The sequence below is a fragment of the Phacochoerus africanus genome, chromosome 4 (assembly GCF_016906955.1).
Source record: "Phacochoerus africanus isolate WHEZ1 chromosome 4, ROS_Pafr_v1, whole genome shotgun sequence".
NCBI lineage: Eukaryota > Metazoa > Chordata > Mammalia > Artiodactyla > Suidae > Phacochoerus > Phacochoerus africanus.
The window spans coordinates 52,414,603-52,434,155 of record NC_062547.1 but is presented as its reverse complement, the minus strand read 5'-3'; the positions used below and the strand labels follow the sequence as shown (position 1 = coordinate 52,434,155).

The window sequence follows — 19,553 nt, the reverse complement described above, 5'->3', positions numbered from 1 at the left end:
ATTCAGCCAGCTAAGCCCAGGGCCCGACCCAGGGCCACCTCTCACCACCAAGCACAATGCGGGGGGAGGGCCTTCAAGGGCTCTATTGTTCCCTCCGAGGCTTGGGGCCTGAATCCCTGATTGTCCCTGGGCTGGACTGATCCAAGAGAGGGAACTGGCCTCTCCCGAGCTGTATAGCAGATCAGGAGGCAGCCCAGTACCCCTCTGTCCAGCATCCAGGCCCACCTCTCACCTGCCCTCCATTGTCTCTAGGCTTTTGGATGGAGCCCATCTTTTCTATTTCTACCTAGGCTCCCTGCCTCCTCCAGGACTGTATTCACCACTTCTACAGCAGGAGTGTGGCCTGGGCATGGACCAGGGCTCAGCAAGCGCTTCCTGCCCCTAGTATACCTCAGCTGCCCTACTTGAGACTCACAGCTTTTGGGGGTGACTTCTGAAACTCTGGAGAGCCTGGAACCCCAAAAGAGGCCCGCAGGTATCCTCCCTAGGTTGGCCTCTCCACGAACATTAGAGCCAGCCAGGCTCAGTGGGCAGTGCACAAGCCCTGCAGATGAAGGCATCCATCATCTGTAGTCTTCCCTGGGGAAGTAACATGCAGCTTGGGAGCAGCCCTTGCTGGGGGCTGACAACCCAGAACAGCAGGTGTGGAATGAATTCTGCTACCCAAAGCCCTCCTAGAGTTGGCCAATTAGGGTACAGCTGCCAAAAGTGGGGGTCTAGAGTGGTGGTGGGATGTACTATGCAGCCCCACCTTCCCAGGGCCATGATCCATGGGTTAAAGGACACTCTAAACCAATAGTTCTTTATTTGGGGGGAAAGGGGTGGGGTGGGGGAAGGAGCCTAGAAATGGGCATGGGGGTAGGGGTGAGAGACAAGGTCCTCCAACCATGGTGGGGGAGCAAGGGAAGATGGGTAGCAGCCCAATTCCTGGGTTCTGGCTGAGGTGAGTAGAGCCACTGCTGGGAAACCGTGGCCCATGGGGGGTGGGTGCCAGACCCTAAGCCCCTCCTGGGAGGATTTAGCCAGTGGGGCTCCTCAGGAGTGACCCGTTGCTTGAGCCTTCTTAATTTCCTGCCAGAGAGACAAGAATGGCTGGATAAAGGAACAGGTCTTGCACAGCACCTGGGGCCACCATTATCACCTGTCCCAGCCTGCTTTCCCCATTGCCAAAGGTCTGAAGCCCTAGCCCCACCCCCAGCCCACCTCAGAGAGCGCCTCCTTCAGGGCCCAGTAGGCCTTGTCCAGACTGTCGTTGATGATGATCAGGTCAAACAAGCCGGGCTCCTTGCCTGAGGGTGGGGGCAGGGTCAATGGAGGCTCTGGTGATGTGGCTGGGGGAGGGTGTTGGGGACCCTTCAAGGGGATCATGGCCTAGGTGACAGCTCAAGCCCTCCTCTACCCCTTAGTGGGTGGGACTGGTCTACTCTGGGGGTTGAAGATGGTCCAGGGGACACCAGGTGGTAGGTGGCCACACTCACTACTTTCCATGTCAGCCTTGGCGGCAGCCAGACGCTTAGCCAGGCTCTCCTCCGTCTCTGTGTTCCGCTGCCGCAGCCGCTGCTCCTGAAATGAAGTGTGAAGGTCAGAAGGTCATAGGCTCTGGGGCTGCCCCCAACCTCCACCCTCCTCCCTAGGTCCCCACCAGGACATCCAGTGAGGGTGGCTGCACGAAGATGTAGATGGGCTGCAGGTCAGTCTTCTTGATGTTGCGCACACCCTGCAGGTCCACATCCAGCACACAGATGCGGTTCATGGCCTGCACGGCCCGCACAGCTGCTTTGCTGGGGGATGATGGGGTGGGAGGAGGCTGCTTAGTTGGGGACTCCTCAGGCCCTAGCAGCCCCAGTGGCCTTAAAGAACCTCTGTGGGACTATCATGGCCCATCCCCTGCTCTGGGCTTGACTGGGGGTGCCCAAAGGTGCTCACCCTAACCCTTTTTTAGCATCTACTCCCTTTTTCTGGAAGCAATCCCTAAGCAACTCTTGCACGCGGGGGCCCTCTGCTGGTCTTATGGTGGTGTTACAGAGGAGCAGCTTCAGACCCTGGCCCTGGGCCTCTCCTCCTGGCACCTGCCCCCAGGTCCCATACCACTCTATCACCTCAATCAGTCTCACCCACCAATCATGTCTCCAGAAGAAGCTTCTGGCATCATTCCCCTGGATCGTGTCCTAGGGCTAGTGATGGTCACCACCCTCCCAAGTCTTCCATGCTGGGGCCCTGCTGGGGGAAAGATGCCCTGGCCTGGACCCCACAGCACTAGGCAACACACCCTTGGGCTTCCTCATCCCCTGGCCACCCTTACCCTCACCCTGGGGTCACCATGTACCATGCGCTTCTCTTCAACTGGAGGGACTGCCCCACATTTTGTGTCCCAGCAGTGGCCAAACACCTTCGGGGGCCCATATTGTTCCTATCTGCATCTGGGGCAGAGCACAATGGGTCCTTTCAGGTCCCTGCCTCACCTAGCCAGGTGGCTCAAGGACCAGCTGTGCACAGAGGTGTGCCTGGGCCCAGCTGTGTCAAGACACTCCCAAGCTTGAAAGCCAGGTGAGAGGAGCCTGCAAAGACCGAGCTGGTAGCTGAAGAAAGGGGTTAGGTGGCAGCCACTGTTGTACCAGGGATCCTCCCAGCCTGTCCCACTGGTCGGAGGGAAGTGGCCCACAGTGCAACCTGTAGACCTATGAAACCCAGGTCTCCTGAGTCCTTACCACTTAACAGCCCCTTGTATGACTCACCGTTGCCATAGAAGCCTGGCCAGGTAAACCCAGGCAGGACTGAGCTGGGGGTGGGGGGTGGGAGTGTGTGGCCTGGAAAGCCCTGAGTGCTACCTCATTTTGAACCCTGGGGTGCTGGGTCCCTTGCCCCAACTGTCCAGATAGACCATAAAGAGAACACCCCCCTACCTGGGGCCCAGTTATGGGGAGACCCCCTTCCTGGGGTACCCACTCTAGCTCCCTAAGAGAACTGGAGGGAGGGCCCTAAGCATGGCCCACCTGGTCCCATACAAGTTCCCTGAGAACTCAGCATGCTCGATGAAGTCTCCAGCAGCAATGTCCCGCTGCATCACCTCCCTGGTCACAAAGTAGTAGTCTGCAAAGGATGAGGAGCTGCCTGAGTATTCTCACAGCCAGGCTACCAGGGCACTTGGGGACCAAGAGCAGGAGCTGCCTGAGTAGTCTCACAGCCAGGCTACCAGGGTGCTTGGGGACCAAGAACAGCCAGAACCAGTTTCTTTCCTCATAATCCTGTCTGTTCAATTACAATGAAGGCAGCTCAGGCCACTGGGCTGGGAGATGTCTGAGGAAACAGAGGCTACTTTACACTGTCATTAACAGAGGAGGGACTGGAGATCACTGGAGTCAGCAGGGTAAGCTGGCACGGGGAGACTGGAGACTTCCAGCATCAGCAGGGGAAGTTGGGAGAAATGAAGACTGTTGGCTCTGAAAGGGGAGGCTGGGATGACTTTCATGCTATGAAGTCAGGCAGGCACAAAAGCCCTACTAAGGAAAATGCTTGTGATGACAGGAGAACCCTAATGGTACATGGCTATGAACTTGGCCACACAGCATGGAGGGCAGCACACATGCTGAGGAAAGGTGCCTCTCAGCTGCCTCGTGCTGGGATCAGAGCCCCAACTAAGGCTCTCATGTGGACATTGAGCACAAGCACGCATCTTGATGCTTAGTTCCTAATTAGGCCCACCCACTCTGGAGGAGGGATTCATGCAGAGTCTCATGCATCACTCTGATAGGGGGAGGGCTCTGAGGCTGGCTGGCCAAGCTCACCTTTGCCGTTCTCTTCTCCTGGTCTCGGATCTCTTGTAGTGTCTAGGAACAAGAAGCTGTGACTTACTTGGAACACCTGAAGCCCCACAAGTCCCATCCCCAGGGCCTTGGCTCAGCCCATCTGGAGAGGGAGGGAGTGGGGCTCCATGTTAGAGTCAGCAGTGTGGGGTCAACTCTCTATGTGGGGAGCTCCAGGGCATGCCAGCAAGGGTCCCCAGCCCCAGTATCCCTGAGACCCTCCCCAACCTCCCCTGGGGCCTCACGGGACACGCTGAAGCCGAAGATGCTGCTATGTTCCTGAAGGAGTTTCTTCAGCAGGGTGCTCTTCCCAGCCCCTGAGGGTCCGCTCAGGACAACAGGTCTTGGTCCTGACATCCCTGTGTGTGTGGGGGGTGGGGGGGCAAATATTAGTAGGTCCTTGCTCTCTACAGTGCTATAGTGCCCTCCCTCCCTGCCCCAAGTGAATTCACACTAGAAACTGGGCAGAGCTGTGGGGAATCCCTCAAGTGCCATGCTCAGACCCCGGCTGTGCTTCCCTTTGGGGTGTACTACCTGGCATGCACTGACCACAAACATGTGGCCTCAGCTGTCCACTCCTACCTCACCCCTCAGGGAGCCTGGACTTCGGCTCCTGGGAGGGGCATGTCTGGGTCCCCGTTCCTGGGTCTCCTTGGCACCATGCCTCAGAGGTACCCTAGGTCAAGGTCAGTGGAACCCAAGCCCTATTCTGGGAACTTCTATTGAAAAGTTAGGGGTCATCACCCAGGGACTACAGCTTTCTGACTCCTTTCTCTGATATCTAAATTTCATGAAGCCAGTAGGAAAGCAGTACAGGGCTCAGACACCTGCCACAGGTGAGAACATTGAGAGGAACAGGGGAGGAGCTCTGGGGGCATCAGCTTAGCCTGCTCTGTGCTCACTGGACCACCCCAGTACCCCTACACAGGACTTACCTTCTGGGTGGGGTGCAGCCTCTGTCCTCAGCTTGGGGCTGCTCTGGATAAGCTGGGAGGAGAGGTAATCTTTGCCTGCTCCTCACCCTCTGAGCACTAAATCCCTCCCACTGCAGCCAGCACCACCCGCTCAGCAGAGGGAAAAGGCTATTCCTCACCCTAGGAGCCTCAGAGGATGGGAATCAGGAATGGAAGCAGGCACTGAGCTAGGGGGCTGGGAGGTAGGCACCACCCCAGAGGGGGACCTTGGGAAGGCATGAGGTGAGCTGGCTTACCCCTGTAGGGCTCTGTTTGTGGGCTACCTGGTAAGGTTTGGAGGTCCCCAAGGAGCAGCTGGTGCCCAAAAGACTGGCGGTAAGGCCCAGGAAGGACAGGCCACTCTGCTTGAGGACACCCAGTCCTCTAGCCCAGGGCAGCTCTCCAGCAGGGCCCCAGGTGGGCACTGCTTTCCTAATCTGCAATGTAGGCCAACCAGAGTAATCTGGCTAAAGCACTGCTATTCTGGGACCATCACACCACATGCAAACGCCCTGGAGAAGGATTTAGGAAACAGACACCTTTCCCCTGCTGAAGAGAGATAAGAGAAAGGGACCCAGAGGAGCTCATTGATGCTGCCATCTCTTAAATGACCAGTTCCTAGCTCCTTTGCCTCTCCCAAGTTTCCTACTGCAATAATATATGTTTTTATCTAGCAAGTCCCACAAGACTCCCTGTTCTTTTCTGGTCCTGACTTTCCTACCCAGACATACGTGCCACCACACACTTGCCCACATGTGTATCTGACTCCAAGGCCACTGCTGTTGTCTGCCCAGCAAAGTGCAGTGCCCTCCCTCCTCTATGGCCTGGTGCACAGGGAGGTCTCATCTTTGCCTCACTGCTGCCCCTCACAAAGTCCCTTCCTTTGCAGAATGGACATTCCATGAGCAGCCTAGCCCATTCCCCTAGGTCCGTCCTGATTTTCTAGACAATGAATGACCAGGATGGAGGGAGAGCTATGTGGGGGTAGAGGGACACAAAAGAAGAGAGGAGATACTGGGGGCCCCCACGTGGGGTCACCCATCACATTGCCTGGCCTCTGGACTGTGCCTAGTCATTACTGCACACATGTCCTTCCCCACCCTGCATGTGGGGGCAGTTGTGGCTGTTCAACAGCTACGTCTTCCCAGGACCCTGCAGCATGCTGGTGCCACAAAAATTTGGTTCTCCAGGGCAGGGGCAATACCAAGTGGACACATGGCAATGCTCACAGAAACGGACCAGAAAGCCTACCTGGGCCTTGCTCACAGCAATGAACCCTCAACTAACTGGATGCAGCTGGCTCCTTCAAGACCCAATTTGGGGCATCCATCTTCAGGGAGGGTAGGACTCATTCTGACTGACCACGAAGCCCCTCAGGAATGTTCTGCTCCATGGCCATGTGCCCAACTCAAGTAAGGTATCCCACTCTCACCTCCCACACTCCTGTGGGCACCACAAAGCCCCCAAGTGTAAACCTACCAGCAAGACCCAGAGGCTGCATGGACTTGACCTGCCCTGTTCCCCATGCTTGCAGTCATGGCCAGGTGTCAAAGTTATAAGCTCTAACAGTGAGACACTGCAAACCTACACAGGAAAGACATACTTTTTTTTTTTTAAATAAATTTTATTTTTTATTTTTATTTTATTTTATTTTATTTTATTTTTTCTCTTTCATCTTTTGAAGGCCGCATCCGTGGCATATGGAGGTTCCCAGGCTAGGGGTCTAATTGGAGCTGCAGCTGCCAGCCTACGCCACGGCCACATCAATGACAGATCCGAGCCATGTCTGCGGACTATACCACAGCTCAGGGCAATGCCAGATTCTTAACCTACTGAGCGAAGCCGGGGATTGAACCCACAACCTCATGGTTCCTAATTGGATTCATTTCTGCTGTGCCCCAACGGGAACTCCGGAAAGACATATCTTCAATCAGGACCAAAAACCACACAAGGAAGTCCCAAAGCCTGACATCCTCATGGGGCATGCTGTATACAAGTCTTAATTATCATCTTACCTCAAAACTTGTTTCCACCTGGCTTTCTATCCCATGTCAGGAACCCTGGGGGCAGGGGTACAGGAACCTGCATTCCACTTTGACCTCCCAACAACCACTGGCAGTGAGCAGCAGGTGTGTATGCATGCATTAGGGCTGGCTGATGGTTGCAAAGTTTACTCCCTGCCTGGGTCCAAAGAATCACCACACCCTTCCAGCCTACTCCTCACAGAGTGTCCTCCTGAGCCCCAACCTGCCCCTCAAGCCCAGACCCCAGGCCTACCCAGTACTGGCCATCTATTTTGCCCTCCCTCAAAGTTACACTACTGATGACATGTGGAGGGGACACCTGCCAGGCAGTGATGCCTTGAGCTAGGTGGGATCCAGCTGCCTTGGGCCTGGCCAAGCACATTTGTGCATCCATGCAAGGTCCTTCCTCTGTGAGCCTCACAGAGGGGAGTTGCTTCCCTGAGGTTGGCCCCTCTTAGTGCAAGGGCCCGAAACGCATGCACAACATTGGAGTGGCCTAGCCCTGCAGAAGGCACCTGGGGATTTGCTGCGTACTGGGTTCCATCCAGTAACCACGGTGATAGAGTGCTCACTAAAGCCACCTTTGACAGGAGAACACTCAGCTCAGGACAGAGCTCTAGGCCTCTTGGTCGTGATCAAGTGTTCCAGCCAGACACCCCTGAGTTGGAGCTGGCAGAACTGATCAGAATGCACAGGTGAGCAGGGTCATGTCTTGGGGGAGAGCTCTCCAGCTAGGAATATTCTATATCTTCTATTCCTTAACTCATACACAATTCCAAACTCCAGCTTCCTAGCAAGAAACTGAAAGATTCACAAGGACAGCAATAAGGATCTGGGATGTAATTTCTGTAGGAGTCGCTGGTGTAAGGCTGTACATCCTGGAATGCTCTCTGCTGGGACCATTCAGGAGGAGCTCTCCAGGCAGCCCTGGGAGGCTTGCCTCAAGAAGCATTTCCTGCTGTCCTTCCTGCTTCCACCTGCCTTCTCACTCTGTTCCAAGGGCTGGGCATAGCCACCACTCGCTTCCCTCCCCACTCCTCCATGAGAAACTAAGATTAGGTGCAACCCTCTGAGGACACAGAAAAAGGAAAGTCAAATCCCACCAGCCCCCTTGTAAAACACAAGCCATGATACATGAAGGGATCTGGGTCAGGATGGCTGGTCATGCCCCATCCCCCCAAACAAGAAGAACCAACCTGGCCGTGGCCCCAAGTGCTCCGCGTGTGGGACATGCCCTGGCCCAGTGACCTTAAGAAATCACGTAACCTTCAAGAACCTGACTAGAAATGGGACAGCCACAAAGCAGCCACTGATTTCCTCCTCGCTTCCTCTCCCCTCATTGGGGTGAGATCACGCCTTCCCTGAGAAGCTTGGCCCTCAGAAGTGTTGGCAAGATGCCACACTGTGAAGGACTCAAGGCCTGTCAGGGCATTACACAGTTGCATCTGGGTGTCTTTCCATTAAGGAGAAGAACTGGGATTCAGTCCTACATGAAATCCTCAGCTCCAGCCCCACGAGAAGGCAGAAGGATCACGAGAAAGAAAGGGGTCCAATAAACCATGGAGCAAGAAGTCCAAGCACTTCTGAGTGGGGCAGAGTTCACTCTCATAGAGGGGTGATCAGGCCAGGCACACCTAGGGTCAGCCAGGGTCCAGGAAAAACCAAAACCTGGAACACACAGGATCAGAGAGGGACCCAGGGGGAATTGAGTCTTAGTACACACAAGGTCAGAGAGGGACCAGGGGAAACAAAGGCCAGGTACACAGGTTCAGCCAGGAGCTAGAGCCCTGTTTCTATACCAGTGCCCCCCCCCCCCCCCCCGAGCTCACCCTCTATGCTTCCTGTTCCTCCTTGGGGACTGGGGGGTCATTCGCCACCCCCCAACCACACCGTAGTACCCCCTTTCTTTCTGCTCTTCCTCAAATCCTTTGAATATGTTTTTTGGGCTATGCTAAATGTGACATGAAAGGTGAAGATTAACAGTCTAGGAGTTTTTTTTTTTTAAAAAGGCTGGGTGCAGCTTAAAACTCCTAGAATCTGCTACCCAAAGAAACCGTTGATCTTACCAGTTCTAGATGAAGATCAAAGGCTGGGTCAAAGTACTCCTAGAATCTAAAAGAAAGCTCAGGCAAACTGCATCTATCAAAGGTGTGCACCAACCCGGATGGTGAGCTGGCCTGCTGTGTGAAAGCGTGTACAATTCTTACAAGAGGGCAGAGTAGGGCTCACGTGGCAGGAAATTCAGCTTGTCAGTGATAAGACAGGAAGCCACACCCACCCTAGACCTCTCCTGGGGTGAAAGTGAAGGTATTCACGGTATAGAAAGTCTAAGAGTGACAGAAAAGTCCAGAAAACCCACATTAGGGAAAGTATGATGCCAAGGGGCACTCACAGGGGGCTCACGCAAGGCTGACCATAAGAAGCACATCACGGCCTCCCTTCTCCTGTCCCCGTAGGCTCCATCCTACATTGGCCAATCATCACCTCAGCTTCCACCTCCCCGACCCCTATTGAAACAGGTGAGGTGGCACACCTCAATGCTCCTCCCCAAACCAGCACTTGGATGAAGGAGGCTCACTCTCTCTCACAGCTCCCAAGACAATGTCTAAGAATTGCAGATGGGAAGCTCCAATAACCTACACTTGGGGTGTCTTGTCCTGAGGGAAAATGAACCCCAACTACCATGCCCAGGAGTCAGGAAGGCCAACAACCTGCTCCTGTATGGAGTACTCATAACGGCAATGTCCAGCAGCGCTAGGCTGTGGGGCAGGCCAGGAACCTGCAGCAGTCTTGGGGGCCCTCCTGGCTGGGAGTCCTTGAAGCAATCAGCTCTGCCTACCCAGAATCTCCCCAAACCCCCACCCCGGGTTTGCAATATGCGGTGGGAAGGGAACACAGCACCAGAGCTGGACTATCTGGAGAATTTCCCAACTGTTTCTGTTGCTCCCCTTTAACTCAAGGTAGACCACACATTTCCAAAAGCCATGTGAGAGAGTCGGAACTTCGGGGACTGTGCCATACCAAGAACCACCTCAAGGCCTTCAAAACCCTTATCTCCCAGGGTATTCTGTTCTGCTGTGTGGCCCACCTTGGGGAGGGGGGTCAGGTTGTTTCCCCTCTCCGCCCCTCCGCATCCTGCAGGGTCCACAATGGCTTCCAGCAAGAAGTCCCGAGGCTGCGGGGGTTTTACAAACTGTCTGGAGCTTCCCGTGCCAGAAGAATTTCTTCCTACATTTTGAGGACTGACAGAGGAACCAGCTTTTAATTTGTGTAAATAAAAGTAATAACTACCAAAAGCAACTCTAACACACAGAATACAATTTGAAAATAAAGGGAAGCCCTTTAAACGGAGTAAATCTGCCCCCATAAAAAGATGCGCTCCCTGAAGACTGTGTCTCCTGCCTTGCTCGCTCGCTCTGGGATGGAGCGCTGCAACCCTGAGGGCAGCAGAGGGCAGTTCGGTGGCTGGCGAATAACAATGCACGAACACAGCAGTATGAGTCCCTGAGGAAGGTCCACGGCACTGGCGCTCAACAGGCGCGGGGGCGGGGGAGCGACTCACACGTGAGCTGCTGTGTTCCCCGCCTCTCCGCGGCGGATTCGGACCGCGAAACTCCAGCCCGGGGCCCGACACCCCAGGAAAACCCTCGCGGGGCTTGCGCGCGCCCAGACCTCTGCCCGCTGTGAGGGGCCGCCACTCACCGTCCGAGGTGGCCCGGCCCAGGGCTGCAGCCGCCAGCCCGGCCAGCGGGCGCCGCAGCATCAGGGGCCGCAGCTGCCGCCCGCGGGAACATACGTCACAGCGCCGCGCCGCTCCCGCCCCTCGCGTTCCATCAAAATACGTCAGCGGGGCGCCGGATGCGCCTCGGCCAGCCGTAAGTCAGCGCGGCGCTGGCCTCGCCCCGCCTCTCAAGGCCGTAAGTCAGCGCTGCGAGTCACTTCGCGGCGGAGCCGCACGAGAACTGGAAGCTTGGTGTGCAGTGCGGGTGTCCCCGGCTTCGGTCAGTCCCGCACCTGATTCGTCAGTGGTGGCCAGGCCGCTGGTCCTCGAGGCCGCCTCGGAGCCGGTGAGAGTGGCAAGTCGGTGTCACGTGGGCTTGGATGTCTTCCTCCAAGGGAGGGTCTGGGCCCCGCCATAAGCCTCGGGAACGCGAGGGCGAGAGGATGAGCGGGCATTTTTTGAGATGTTTATAGCATTTCGTTTGCCTGCCAAATCACTTCTTAAGGCGGAGAGAGGCCTGCAGATGCCCTGCCCTGACAAGGTATAGCCAGGCAAGCTTGCCTATCTTGGCCGGGAGGATTCTTTTCTGGGTCTTCATGTCCGCGATCTCAGGGGTGAGGCCTTTGAAACAACTGGTTTGTCACCGCGGAAACCCAAGCTTAGCAAGCTTGAGCTCCCCTTTTATAATCCTTATCTCGTTGGATTTTGTGAAATGAAATGACCTTGGAAAACATGGTAAAAGCTAGTCTTCACCGTTTACGTTGCATTACATCCTCAGAATGGCTTCCCCGACTCAGCAACCTACCAGAATGGGCCCGGGACCTGCTGCAGATTGAGTCACAGTCTTTGGGAGTAGGACTGGGTCATCTGCAGATCAGAAATCTTCCATTTGATTCTGTTGCCAATTTCAAGGCTGAAAACCTGATAGGATATTGGGAGAGATTGGCACTGACCTTGTAATATCTGTCAGAAACTGCTTTTTGTTCCTGGCTGGAATTGGGTAAGGATCAATTCTATGAAAAAGCATGCCTTTTAGAAAGATCTCTTATTTCCTTGCCTAGCAGGTCATCCCACTGGCCGTGTGACTGACCCTGGGGCTTCACGTGCTGCAGGGGCTCTCAGGAGGAATGGCAGCCAAGGGCAGCCTGCTTCGGTAAGCATGGACTTCCAGGCCTCTTGGGACTGCCATAATGGGGCCACACAAAGAATGCCAACTCAAGACCCTTAAGCTGTGCTGCCTCAGTAAAGCCTCCAGAACCAGTATGTTCATGTGAAGTATACATACAAATACATATTGAGGGTTGAGGGAGGAGTGGAAGTGACTGGGGAGTACCTAGAATGGAACAGTTATGATGGTGGGCACTCCTAATCAGAGCCTGCTGCATAGCTTGGCTCTGAGTCCCTGGAGAAGACCGTGGCCTTCCTTCCCTTACCACCACAACTACCTCCCTCTCTGCCTGTTCCTCTCTCTCCTTGGTCTTCCCCAAATGAGAAGTATTGCCAGAGGAGAGAACAAATACAAGTTTTGAGTTTTTCTGTGGAATCTAGGGAGAGGGCTGTGGCACTTAAAGCTGTGGGTTAGTATGAATTTAGGGAAGGGACTCTGGCTGCAACATTTCCTGGAGGGCCCTTGTGCTGGGAAAGGTTCATGTTGGAACTGTGACTGCTGTTATGGTGGGAAAATACTCACCAACCCCAAGTTCTCTGGAATGACTATGCTTAGCAGGCTATGCCCACCTAACTGCAGGTTCTTCTGGCACTGGCATCTCCTTTCTCCAGTCTTGCATGTCTGAAGGCAGGAATTGGATTCATTTGCTAAAATTTACTGAGCACTCAGCTAAGGTCTGGGACTTTGTAGCAAATAAGATGGAGTTCTTGCCCTAGGCCATCAGACTAGTGGAGGAGATGGCTTCTCAGCCTGAGGTGTCAGCCGAGAAGTACAGGGGGTGGTGGGAACCACAACCAAGGCTGAGGTTGCCATACTGTGGCTGAGCATGGCCTATGTGCTCATGCTGGCTGCTTTGTGCAGAGAGAAGTCCTGAAAGCATGGAAGTGGTGTGAATATCAGGTTTTTAGAAACACTACCTGCAGAGCAGGGGAACCTAATTGGAATTGAAATGGGGATCTGATGTGACTGCCCATGCAGTGAAAGAGTTGTGAAAGGGCACGTGGCAAGTATCCAGGGTGCCTGTCCACTGTGAGTGTTGGAAAAAATGCCAGGAGAAGAGGACCACTTCTAGAGGACCTGACAGTTCCAGGAAGTTCTGGCACTCATTCAAACACGTTCTTCCTCAAACCTGTGGGGGGAGTGGGATGGACTGAGGCAAAGCCTGGAGTTCTGAATTAAAGTTTGCATGAAAACCAGGCTGGAAGGGACTTTTTTAAGGGCGGGGGAGGCTGGGACAGGGTATCGAGGTCCTGAGTGGGTGAGACAAATGTAGGCTCACATGGTTGGGTAGAGTAAGGCGTGTATAGGGCCTAGCTCTTTCCTGTCACCTTGGAGCATATGCTTTGCTGTGTGCAGGAGGCCTGAGTGCCCACCACATTCAGAAGCCAAGCAGACCAGGTGTCTTGGGCTGTCTGTAGCAGAATGCCACAGACCAGGTAGCTTATTTCTCGGTTCTGAAAGCTGGAGGTCTGATATTAGGGTGCCAGCAGGGTTCCGTTGAAACCACCTTCTTGGTTCACAGGTGGCTGTCTTCTTACTATGTCCTTATATGAAGGAGAGAGTTTGTTCTCTGTTCTCTTTCTCTTATAAGGATAATAGTCCTATAGTGGGGACCCCACCCTCATTACCTCATCTAATCCTCATCACCACCCAGAGTCCCACCCCTTGACACCATCTCACCGGGGGTTTGGGCTTCAACATGTTAAAGGTGGGGGTGTAGATGCTCAGTCTACAGCACCAGATTTGCAGTCCGCTGGAGGTCAGCTTCCCACATGATGATATAGTCCAGCCCCCTAGCATGGGACCAGGCCTCACCAGAGATACCCACCAAGGTCCCATCTGAGAGCCTTATGGGCTCACCTCTGCAGTCTCTTCCTGGATGTGGGGTGGAGCTGGTCTGATCACGTCCTGCCCTGGCAAGGGTTGCTGTTGTTCTGGTCCCAGCACTAGCCGCTGACCATGTATTTCTGCAGCCTGCTGTGGCAGCGTGTGGTGACAGGGGCTGCCCCTGAGAGCTGCCGCCACCTGTATACATCCTCTTGGCGGGCTGACTGCAACAGAGCCTTGCTCACTCGCTTGCACCGGCAGACCTACGCACGCCTCTATCCTGTGCTCCTGGTCAAGCAGGATGGTTCCACCATCCACATTCGCTACCGGGAGCCTCGAAGGATGCTCACAGTAAGCTTCTTTCCCTCACAGTCCCTGTAGTGTGGGTCCCAGCAGACCGAGCCTGTAGAAACTGCTCCTCCAGGGACTCATGGGTTCTGAACTCAACTTCGATGGACAGGGGAGGGAGGGCAGTCATGGACCAGAATTGTTTGAAGAGAGGGAGGAGGGTGACCTGGAGCTCATTCCACATGCACCAAGATAAAAAAGCAGGGGATTTCCTGTCGTAGCTCAGTGATTAATGAACCCAGCAAGCATCCACGAGGATGCAGGTTTGATCCCTGGCCTTGCTCTGTGGGTTAAGGATCCGACCTTGCTGTGAGCTGTGGTGTAGGTCGCAGACACTACTTGGATGTGGTGTTGCTGTGGCTGTGGTGTAGGCCCGTGGCTAGGCTCCAATTGGACCCCTAGCCTGGGAACCTTCATATGCCGCCGCGGGTGTAGCCCTAAAAAGACCAAAAAAAAAAAAAAAGCAATAGTGAGCTCTGTGTTTGAAAAACTATCAGGCCTTGGGAAAACAAACAGAAAAATGTTTTCTTTAAAAAAAAAAAAAATGAAAGCTTTGAAGTAAGAGAAAACGCAATAGAACATAAAACACCTAAACTGTGTGGTAAACAAGGTGGAAACCCAGAAGCGCATCCTGGCTCCCTTCACCTGAGCCATGTACACACCCCTTCTTCCCTTCAGATGCCCGTGGACCTGGACTCCCTGTCCCCAGAGGAAAGGCGAGCTCGATTCAGGAAACGAGAGGCCAAGTTCAAAGAGAAGAAAGAAGAGCCAGAGCTGAGTGATGACTTTGATGTGGAACAGTACAAGCGGTTTTGGACCAAAAAGTGATGGTGCCTGGAAGAGGTGCTGGCCTGAGATGCTGTGAAGGGGAAAGAGGAATCTCCTTAAATCATATGTTCATGAAGCTGTCTCCTTCTTGTCTTCCCTTTTCATGTGCCTCAGCCTAGAGGGTCCCTCTGCAACTGAACTGACTACAGGGCTTAAAGTCAGGTCACGTTATGGTTTTAGGATGAGGCCCAAAGGCATGTGAGCCTTCAACATTACCAAAGTCATGGGTGGTCCTTTTTCTGCAGGTAAGCCTAGCTACTGCTGAGTCTGTCCCTCTGGGTCCTAGAGCCCCCTTGGTCCTAGCACTGCCTTCAGCCTCAGGGCAGCAGAGACTCTTGGGGGCACACAGTGGCCTCCAAGAATGGGTGAGAGGAGCAGGGTGTCTGGGATCCAAGGACATCGGCCCCATGCCTATAGCTGGCCTACTTTGCCCCTCGCCAGGGTTCCCACAGCCCTACCATCATGCTCTGCATCAAAGGGGCCAAGATTGGGGGCCATCCTCCTTTGTTAACTCCGGGGCAGTGGGATGATGGTGTGGTGCGTTGCAGCTGCAATCTGTTAGGCCTTCCAGTTGACTGCTGCCTTTCTGTAAAACCTGAAGGGGCAATTTCCAGCCTTTTTAAGGCAGCTGACCTGGCCCAGGCCTGGAGCTCCTGGGGTTTGATTATAGGAATTTGGCTGTCAGACTCTTTCCCATGAACCTGAGTTCCAGTCATGGTAGATGGTCGGGACTGGAATTTGGCTGTCAGGCTCTTTCTTATATACCTGAGGTTCAGTCATAGTATATGGTGGGGAAGGTGTTCTGGGCCTGACCTAGTAGGTAGGAGCCAGCAGCCTGTGGGAGATGAACCTCCCCCACTCCTGACCCCTTCTGGTCCATTCACCATTCTGTGCGGCTGCACAGGGACATCCTCCCACCCCAATCCATCCCAGCAATGTGTGGCTATGCACTTCCAGGCCCTGCTGACCTCCTCGTCTTTGCTCAAGAACGCCCTTCAGCAGTGAGGGAGAGCAAGGTGAAAGACCTCACTCCCCCCCCCCCCCCCCCCCCCGGGCCATTATCAGATGAACTCACTGAGCAACCTGCAGGAGGGCCATGTCTTATGAGAGGACCAGTACTGAAGGGATACAGATAACATGTGTGGCACCGTGTAAATTCCTCAGTACATTCATCTTATGGTTTCAGTTCAGTAGGAGTTGGCCAATGGAGTGGCACTCCTCTCTGCTCACTAGGACCTCTCATGACTGAATCTATTCTGGTCTGCAGTGATGACAAACCGAACACCCTTGCCCAACAACTAGCTTACTATAGATACTGAGCAGCAAAGACCGAAACTGTTGAATGAGGATCGTCTGCCAGTGAACACCTTGAGGGTGACTGAGGCATTTTCTGTGCTCTTTTAAGTATGAGTGCAATTAGGTGTGCTTCCATACTTTTTTGGGAGCCACACAGCTGGATCCCCAAGGGTGGAGAGCAGGCCAGTGCAGGTGCAGCCTGACCTTGGTGGCTCCCGGTTTATAAGGTAGGGAAGCTATAGTTGGGAAACATAGTTTCAGACATAGTCTCCCCCAGTGCCTACCCCTCTCCCCAGCACAGGGCCAGAAACAGCACACACTAGCAACGATGACTCGGGGGTGTCACCCACACAACGTGACTCGAATTTATTTTTTAGGGCCGGACCCACAGCATACGGAAGTTCCCAGGCTAGGCATCTAGCGAGAGCTGCAGCTGTCGGGTCTATGCCACAGCCACAGCCACAGCCACACCCACAGCAGATCCGAGCCGGTTCTGCGAGCAGCTCATGGCCACACCGGATCCTTAACCCACAGATCCGGTCCAAGGATCAAACCCATGGCCTCATGGATACTAGTCCCTTTCATTACCTGTGAGCCACGACAGTGGCTTCCAATAATGCGGCGGTATCTGCCGCAGCTTCCGACTTTGGCCAGGGCCACAGCAGTGCGCAGGCGTTAGAGGCAGGCGGGGGCGGTGCAAGCGCGCATGACGTCACTGCGTGCGGCGCGGGGTGGAAACGGGGGCCGGTGGGCCCTGGGTAGCGGGAAGCCGGCACCATGTTCGGCTCCAGCCGGGGTGGAGTGCGCGGTGGGCAGGATCAGTTTAGCTGGGAGGATGTGAAGACTGACAAACAGAGGGAGAACTACCTGGGTGAGCGGGGTGCCGGGACCCAGGGCGGCGGCGGGGGTGTCTCTCGGGCTGGAGGTACGCCAACCTGCAGCGCCATACCGAGGACTCGGCGCTCGGTATCCCACAGGCAACTCGCTGATGGCCCCGGTGGGCCGCTGGCAGAAGGGCCGTGACCTCACCTGGTACGCCAAGGGCCGGGCGCACGGCGCGGGGTTGAGCCGGGAACAGGAGCTGGAGGCCGTGAGGCAGGCGGAGCAGGAAGCGCTTATGGCAGCGTTGTGAGTGAGCCTCGGGAGCTTGGGGGCGGGGGGGAATTACCTTCTGGTTGGGGGTAGGGCGGAGACCGGGGCTGGGCGGGGGCGGGGGGCGGGGGCGCGGGCCGAGAAGAGGCCCGCCACTCTCTGAAGCTCACGCGCGGCCCCCGCAGAGGCTACAGGAACGTAAGGAAGCAGCCCACGGGCCTGAGCAAGGAGGTGAGAGGTGGGCCCTCTTGGAGGACAGGGGCGGGATGGGGCGGGGGGGCAGACCCCACGCTGTGGTGAGCGCTTGCACTCCCCCCACCCACAGGACTTTGTCGAAGTCTGTAAGCGGGAAGGAAGTGACCCCGAGAAGGGAGTGGACCGGCTCCTGGGCCTGGGCAGCTCCAGGTGCGGGGCTGGGGAGGTGGTCCTCGGGGACCCCAGAAATCGCGAGGGTGCAATTCCCCGGGGCTCGGCGCTGTCTGCCGCCCAGGTGGAAGCCGTTATGGGTCGTCTGAACTCATCACTTCTCTAGGGAGGCCTACGGGTGGGGATGGGGGTGGTCCTCGCTGTCGGGAGAGGGTGTCTCACTGTGGCGGGGGGGGTCCCCACCCGCGTCCCCGCAGTGGCTCTGCAGGGCGAGTGGCGCTGTCACGGGAAGACAAAGAGGCCGCTAAACTGGGGCTTTCGGTGTTCACGGTAATTCCTCCCGACATCCTGGTTATCCCATGTTGGGGTGGGGGTGGGGATGAGTGTCCCTTCCTGTTGAAGGCCGTGGGGCAAATCGTCTCCCCTCGAAGAGACCCTACTGGCTTTCTGGATGGTTCTCAGGCCCGCACACCCCCAGAGTGGCTTTTCTTGGCAGCACCACCGCGTGGAGAGCAGTCGGCCAGGGGTCTCCCTGGCTTCGGCCAAGAAGAAGCCTCGGTCAGAGGAGAAGGTGGAGCCAGGGTAAGGGCTGGATAAGTGGACCCTACCCGTGCTACTAGGACACAGAACTCGGTTCGCTCTGCATGTTGTTTGCTCCATCAGTCAGTAAAATTCCTAGCTCCAGCCTTTTTTTGGGGGGGAGCCGCTGGAGGTTGTGAGCCCTGGGGCGGTTCCACTTGCCCCCTGACTCCTCAGTGGGATCAGGGGCCCAAGAGAATGTTCAGACATGGGCCACTTTCCGGGGTCTTGGGGGAGGGGGGGTGAACCACTTCCCCTTCCCGTTGCTCTAGCTGCCCAGCGAGGGGTGTGAGTGGCACAGGAGGGGAATCACAATTTGGCCCCAAGAGTGCAGGGTGGAGTGGGAGTGGGAGTGGGGAAAATCCCAGTGGGAGGGTTGGAAAGGGGCCATGAGATCGTCAGATTTTCTGCCACGATTGGAATGCAAGTAAGTGTCTGTGCCCCCGACGGTGATAGTTGCTGGCTACAGGTGGTACTGAGGAGTTGCCCTTAGTGACTTGAGGTTGAAATGGCTACACATGGTTAGTGGCTACTGCAGCAGCCCCATCCCTGGCTAGATTCCAAAGCCCCAGAGGCACTGGCACTTTGTGTACTCCCCTTGCAGCCCTGAGAGCCACAGGAAGAGCAAGAAAGAGAAGAAAAAGAAGAAAAAACACAAGAAAGAGAAGAGAAAGAAAGAAAAGGAGCATGGGAGGGGGTCACATTCCTCACTGTCCCCTTCTTCCATCCAGTAGGTGCAGCTGCCTGGGGGTAAAGAGGGCGGGAGTACTGGGCAGGCAGGGGCCCTCAAGCCAGGTGTCCCCTGGTCTCCCTAGGCATGATCCCAACTCCTCGCCTTGTTGCAAGAGGAAGCGCCGGCAGGACAGCAACTGAGATCCAGAGATCTGAAGGGCTAGCCTATGGCGATCACCCCAGGCCTCGAAACAGGCTTAACTGTGGCCTACTACGGCTGCTTTTATTTTTCTTTGTACTGACTCACTCTTTGTACGTAAATAAACTTATTTTAAGTGGAAAGTGTTTCATACTAAAGGGAAGGTTGCTATCATATGTCATAATAGAAAGTGATGTGTGGGAGTTCCCGTCGTGGCGCAGTGGTTAACAAATCCGACTAGGAACCATGAGGTTGCGGGTTCGGTCCCTGCCCTTGCTCAGTGGGTTAACGATCTGGCGTTGCCATGAGCTGTGGTGTAGGTTGCAGACGCGGTTCGGACCCCGCGTTGCTGTGGCTCTGGCGTAGGCCAGTGGCTACAGCTCCGGATTCGACCCCTAGCCTGGGAACCTCCATGTGCCGCAGGAGTGGCCCAAAAAGATAGCAAAAAAAAAAAAAAAAAGACAAAAAAAAGAAAGTGATGTGTGAAGATGTGATCTCTTGGGTTCTAGCAAGGCTACCTGTGATCCCACTGGGAAGGGCACTGTCCTTTTGGTGGTCAGCATCTCGGAGTCTCATATTGACATCAGGTGTACCAAGAGCCCTGGGTCATGTGTGGCCAGAAGGACGCCACACGGGTCAAAGGGGCTCAGCTGCAGAGGGGTGAGCATGCTAGGAGG

At 55.3% G+C, this 19,553-nt stretch overlaps 3 protein-coding genes across 14 annotated transcripts; 2 read left to right on the top strand and 1 right to left on the bottom strand.

Moving 5' to 3' along the window:
* Positions 1-788: 788 nt before the first annotated feature.
* Positions 789-10,621, bottom strand: GUK1 (guanylate kinase 1). Of its 6 annotated transcripts, XM_047776332.1 has the most exons (10): positions 10,483-10,540; positions 9,869-10,022; positions 4,049-4,162; positions 3,786-3,827; positions 2,994-3,090; positions 2,463-2,558; positions 1,643-1,781; positions 1,479-1,563; positions 1,204-1,289; positions 789-1,071 (listed from the first exon to the last, which is right to left on the bottom strand). In XM_047776332.1, the coding sequence occupies exons 2-10, from the start codon at positions 9,912-9,914 to the stop codon at positions 1,036-1,038; spliced, it is 741 nt and encodes a 246-aa protein (XP_047632288.1). In that variant the 5' UTR covers positions 9,915-10,022; positions 10,483-10,540; the 3' UTR covers positions 789-1,035. The 6 variants fall into 6 exon arrangements, with proteins under 6 accessions (XP_047632288.1, XP_047632287.1, XP_047632289.1 ...); XM_047776331.1 differs by lacking the exon at positions 9,869-10,022 and having other exon boundaries at positions 10,483-10,621; XM_047776333.1 differs by lacking the exons at positions 9,869-10,022; positions 10,483-10,540 and adding an exon at positions 4,739-6,358.
* A 54-nt stretch (positions 10,622-10,675) lies between these two features.
* On the top strand, positions 10,676-14,748 carry MRPL55 (mitochondrial ribosomal protein L55). 7 transcript variants are annotated; one of them, XM_047776339.1, is made up of 4 exons: positions 10,676-10,847; positions 11,566-11,654; positions 13,643-13,847; positions 14,523-14,748. In XM_047776339.1, exons 2-4 carry the CDS (start codon positions 11,629-11,631, stop codon positions 14,670-14,672), a joined length of 381 nt encoding a protein of 126 aa, XP_047632295.1. In that variant the 5' UTR covers positions 10,676-10,847; positions 11,566-11,628; the 3' UTR covers positions 14,673-14,748. The 7 variants fall into 7 exon arrangements, with proteins under 7 accessions (XP_047632295.1, XP_047632297.1, XP_047632299.1 ...); XM_047776341.1 differs by having other exon boundaries at positions 11,563-11,654; XM_047776343.1 differs by having other exon boundaries at positions 10,676-10,860.
* Positions 14,749-16,669: 1,921 nt separating this feature from the next.
* On the top strand, positions 16,670-19,034 carry C4H1orf35 (chromosome 4 C1orf35 homolog). Its single transcript, XM_047776338.1, has 8 exons — positions 16,670-16,839; positions 16,946-17,096; positions 17,246-17,291; positions 17,386-17,465; positions 17,684-17,756; positions 17,923-18,008; positions 18,610-18,735; positions 18,821-19,034. The coding sequence occupies exons 1-8, from the start codon at positions 16,746-16,748 to the stop codon at positions 18,876-18,878; spliced, it is 714 nt and encodes a 237-aa protein (XP_047632294.1). The 5' UTR covers positions 16,670-16,745; the 3' UTR covers positions 18,879-19,034.
* The last annotated feature ends 519 nt before the right edge of the window (positions 19,035-19,553 follow it).

Coding starts and splice junctions, on each gene's coding strand:
- GUK1 (XM_047776331.1), bottom strand. CDS start 10,543: ATGCTGCGGCGCCCGCTGGCCGGGCTGGCGGCTGCAGCCCTGGGCCGG. Junction 2,559..2,993: donor GGGAACTTGTATGGGACCAG/GTGGGCCATGCT, acceptor CGGTCTTTGCAG/GCTCCTCTCACCTGGCTTTC. Junction 1,782..2,462: donor TCCTTGAGCCACCTGGCTAG/GTGAGGCAGGGA, acceptor ATCATCCCCCAG/CAAAGCAGCTGTGCGGGCCG.
- MRPL55 (XM_047776339.1), top strand. CDS start 11,629: ATGGCAGCCAAGGGCAGCCTGCTTCG. Junction 11,655..13,642: donor GCCAAGGGCAGCCTGCTTCG/GTAAGCATGGAC, acceptor GTATTTCTGCAG/CCTGCTGTGGCAGCGTGTGG. Junction 13,848..14,522: donor AGCCTCGAAGGATGCTCACA/GTAAGCTTCTTT, acceptor TCTTCCCTTCAG/ATGCCCGTGGACCTGGACTC.
- C4H1orf35 (XM_047776338.1), top strand. CDS start 16,746: ATGTTCGGCTCCAGCCGGGGTGGAGTGCGCGGTGGGCAGGATCAGTTT. Junction 17,097..17,245: donor GAAGCGCTTATGGCAGCGTT/GTGAGTGAGCCT, acceptor CGGCCCCCGCAG/AGGCTACAGGAACGTAAGGA. Junction 17,466..17,683: donor CTGGGCCTGGGCAGCTCCAG/GTGCGGGGCTGG, acceptor GCGTCCCCGCAG/TGGCTCTGCAGGGCGAGTGG.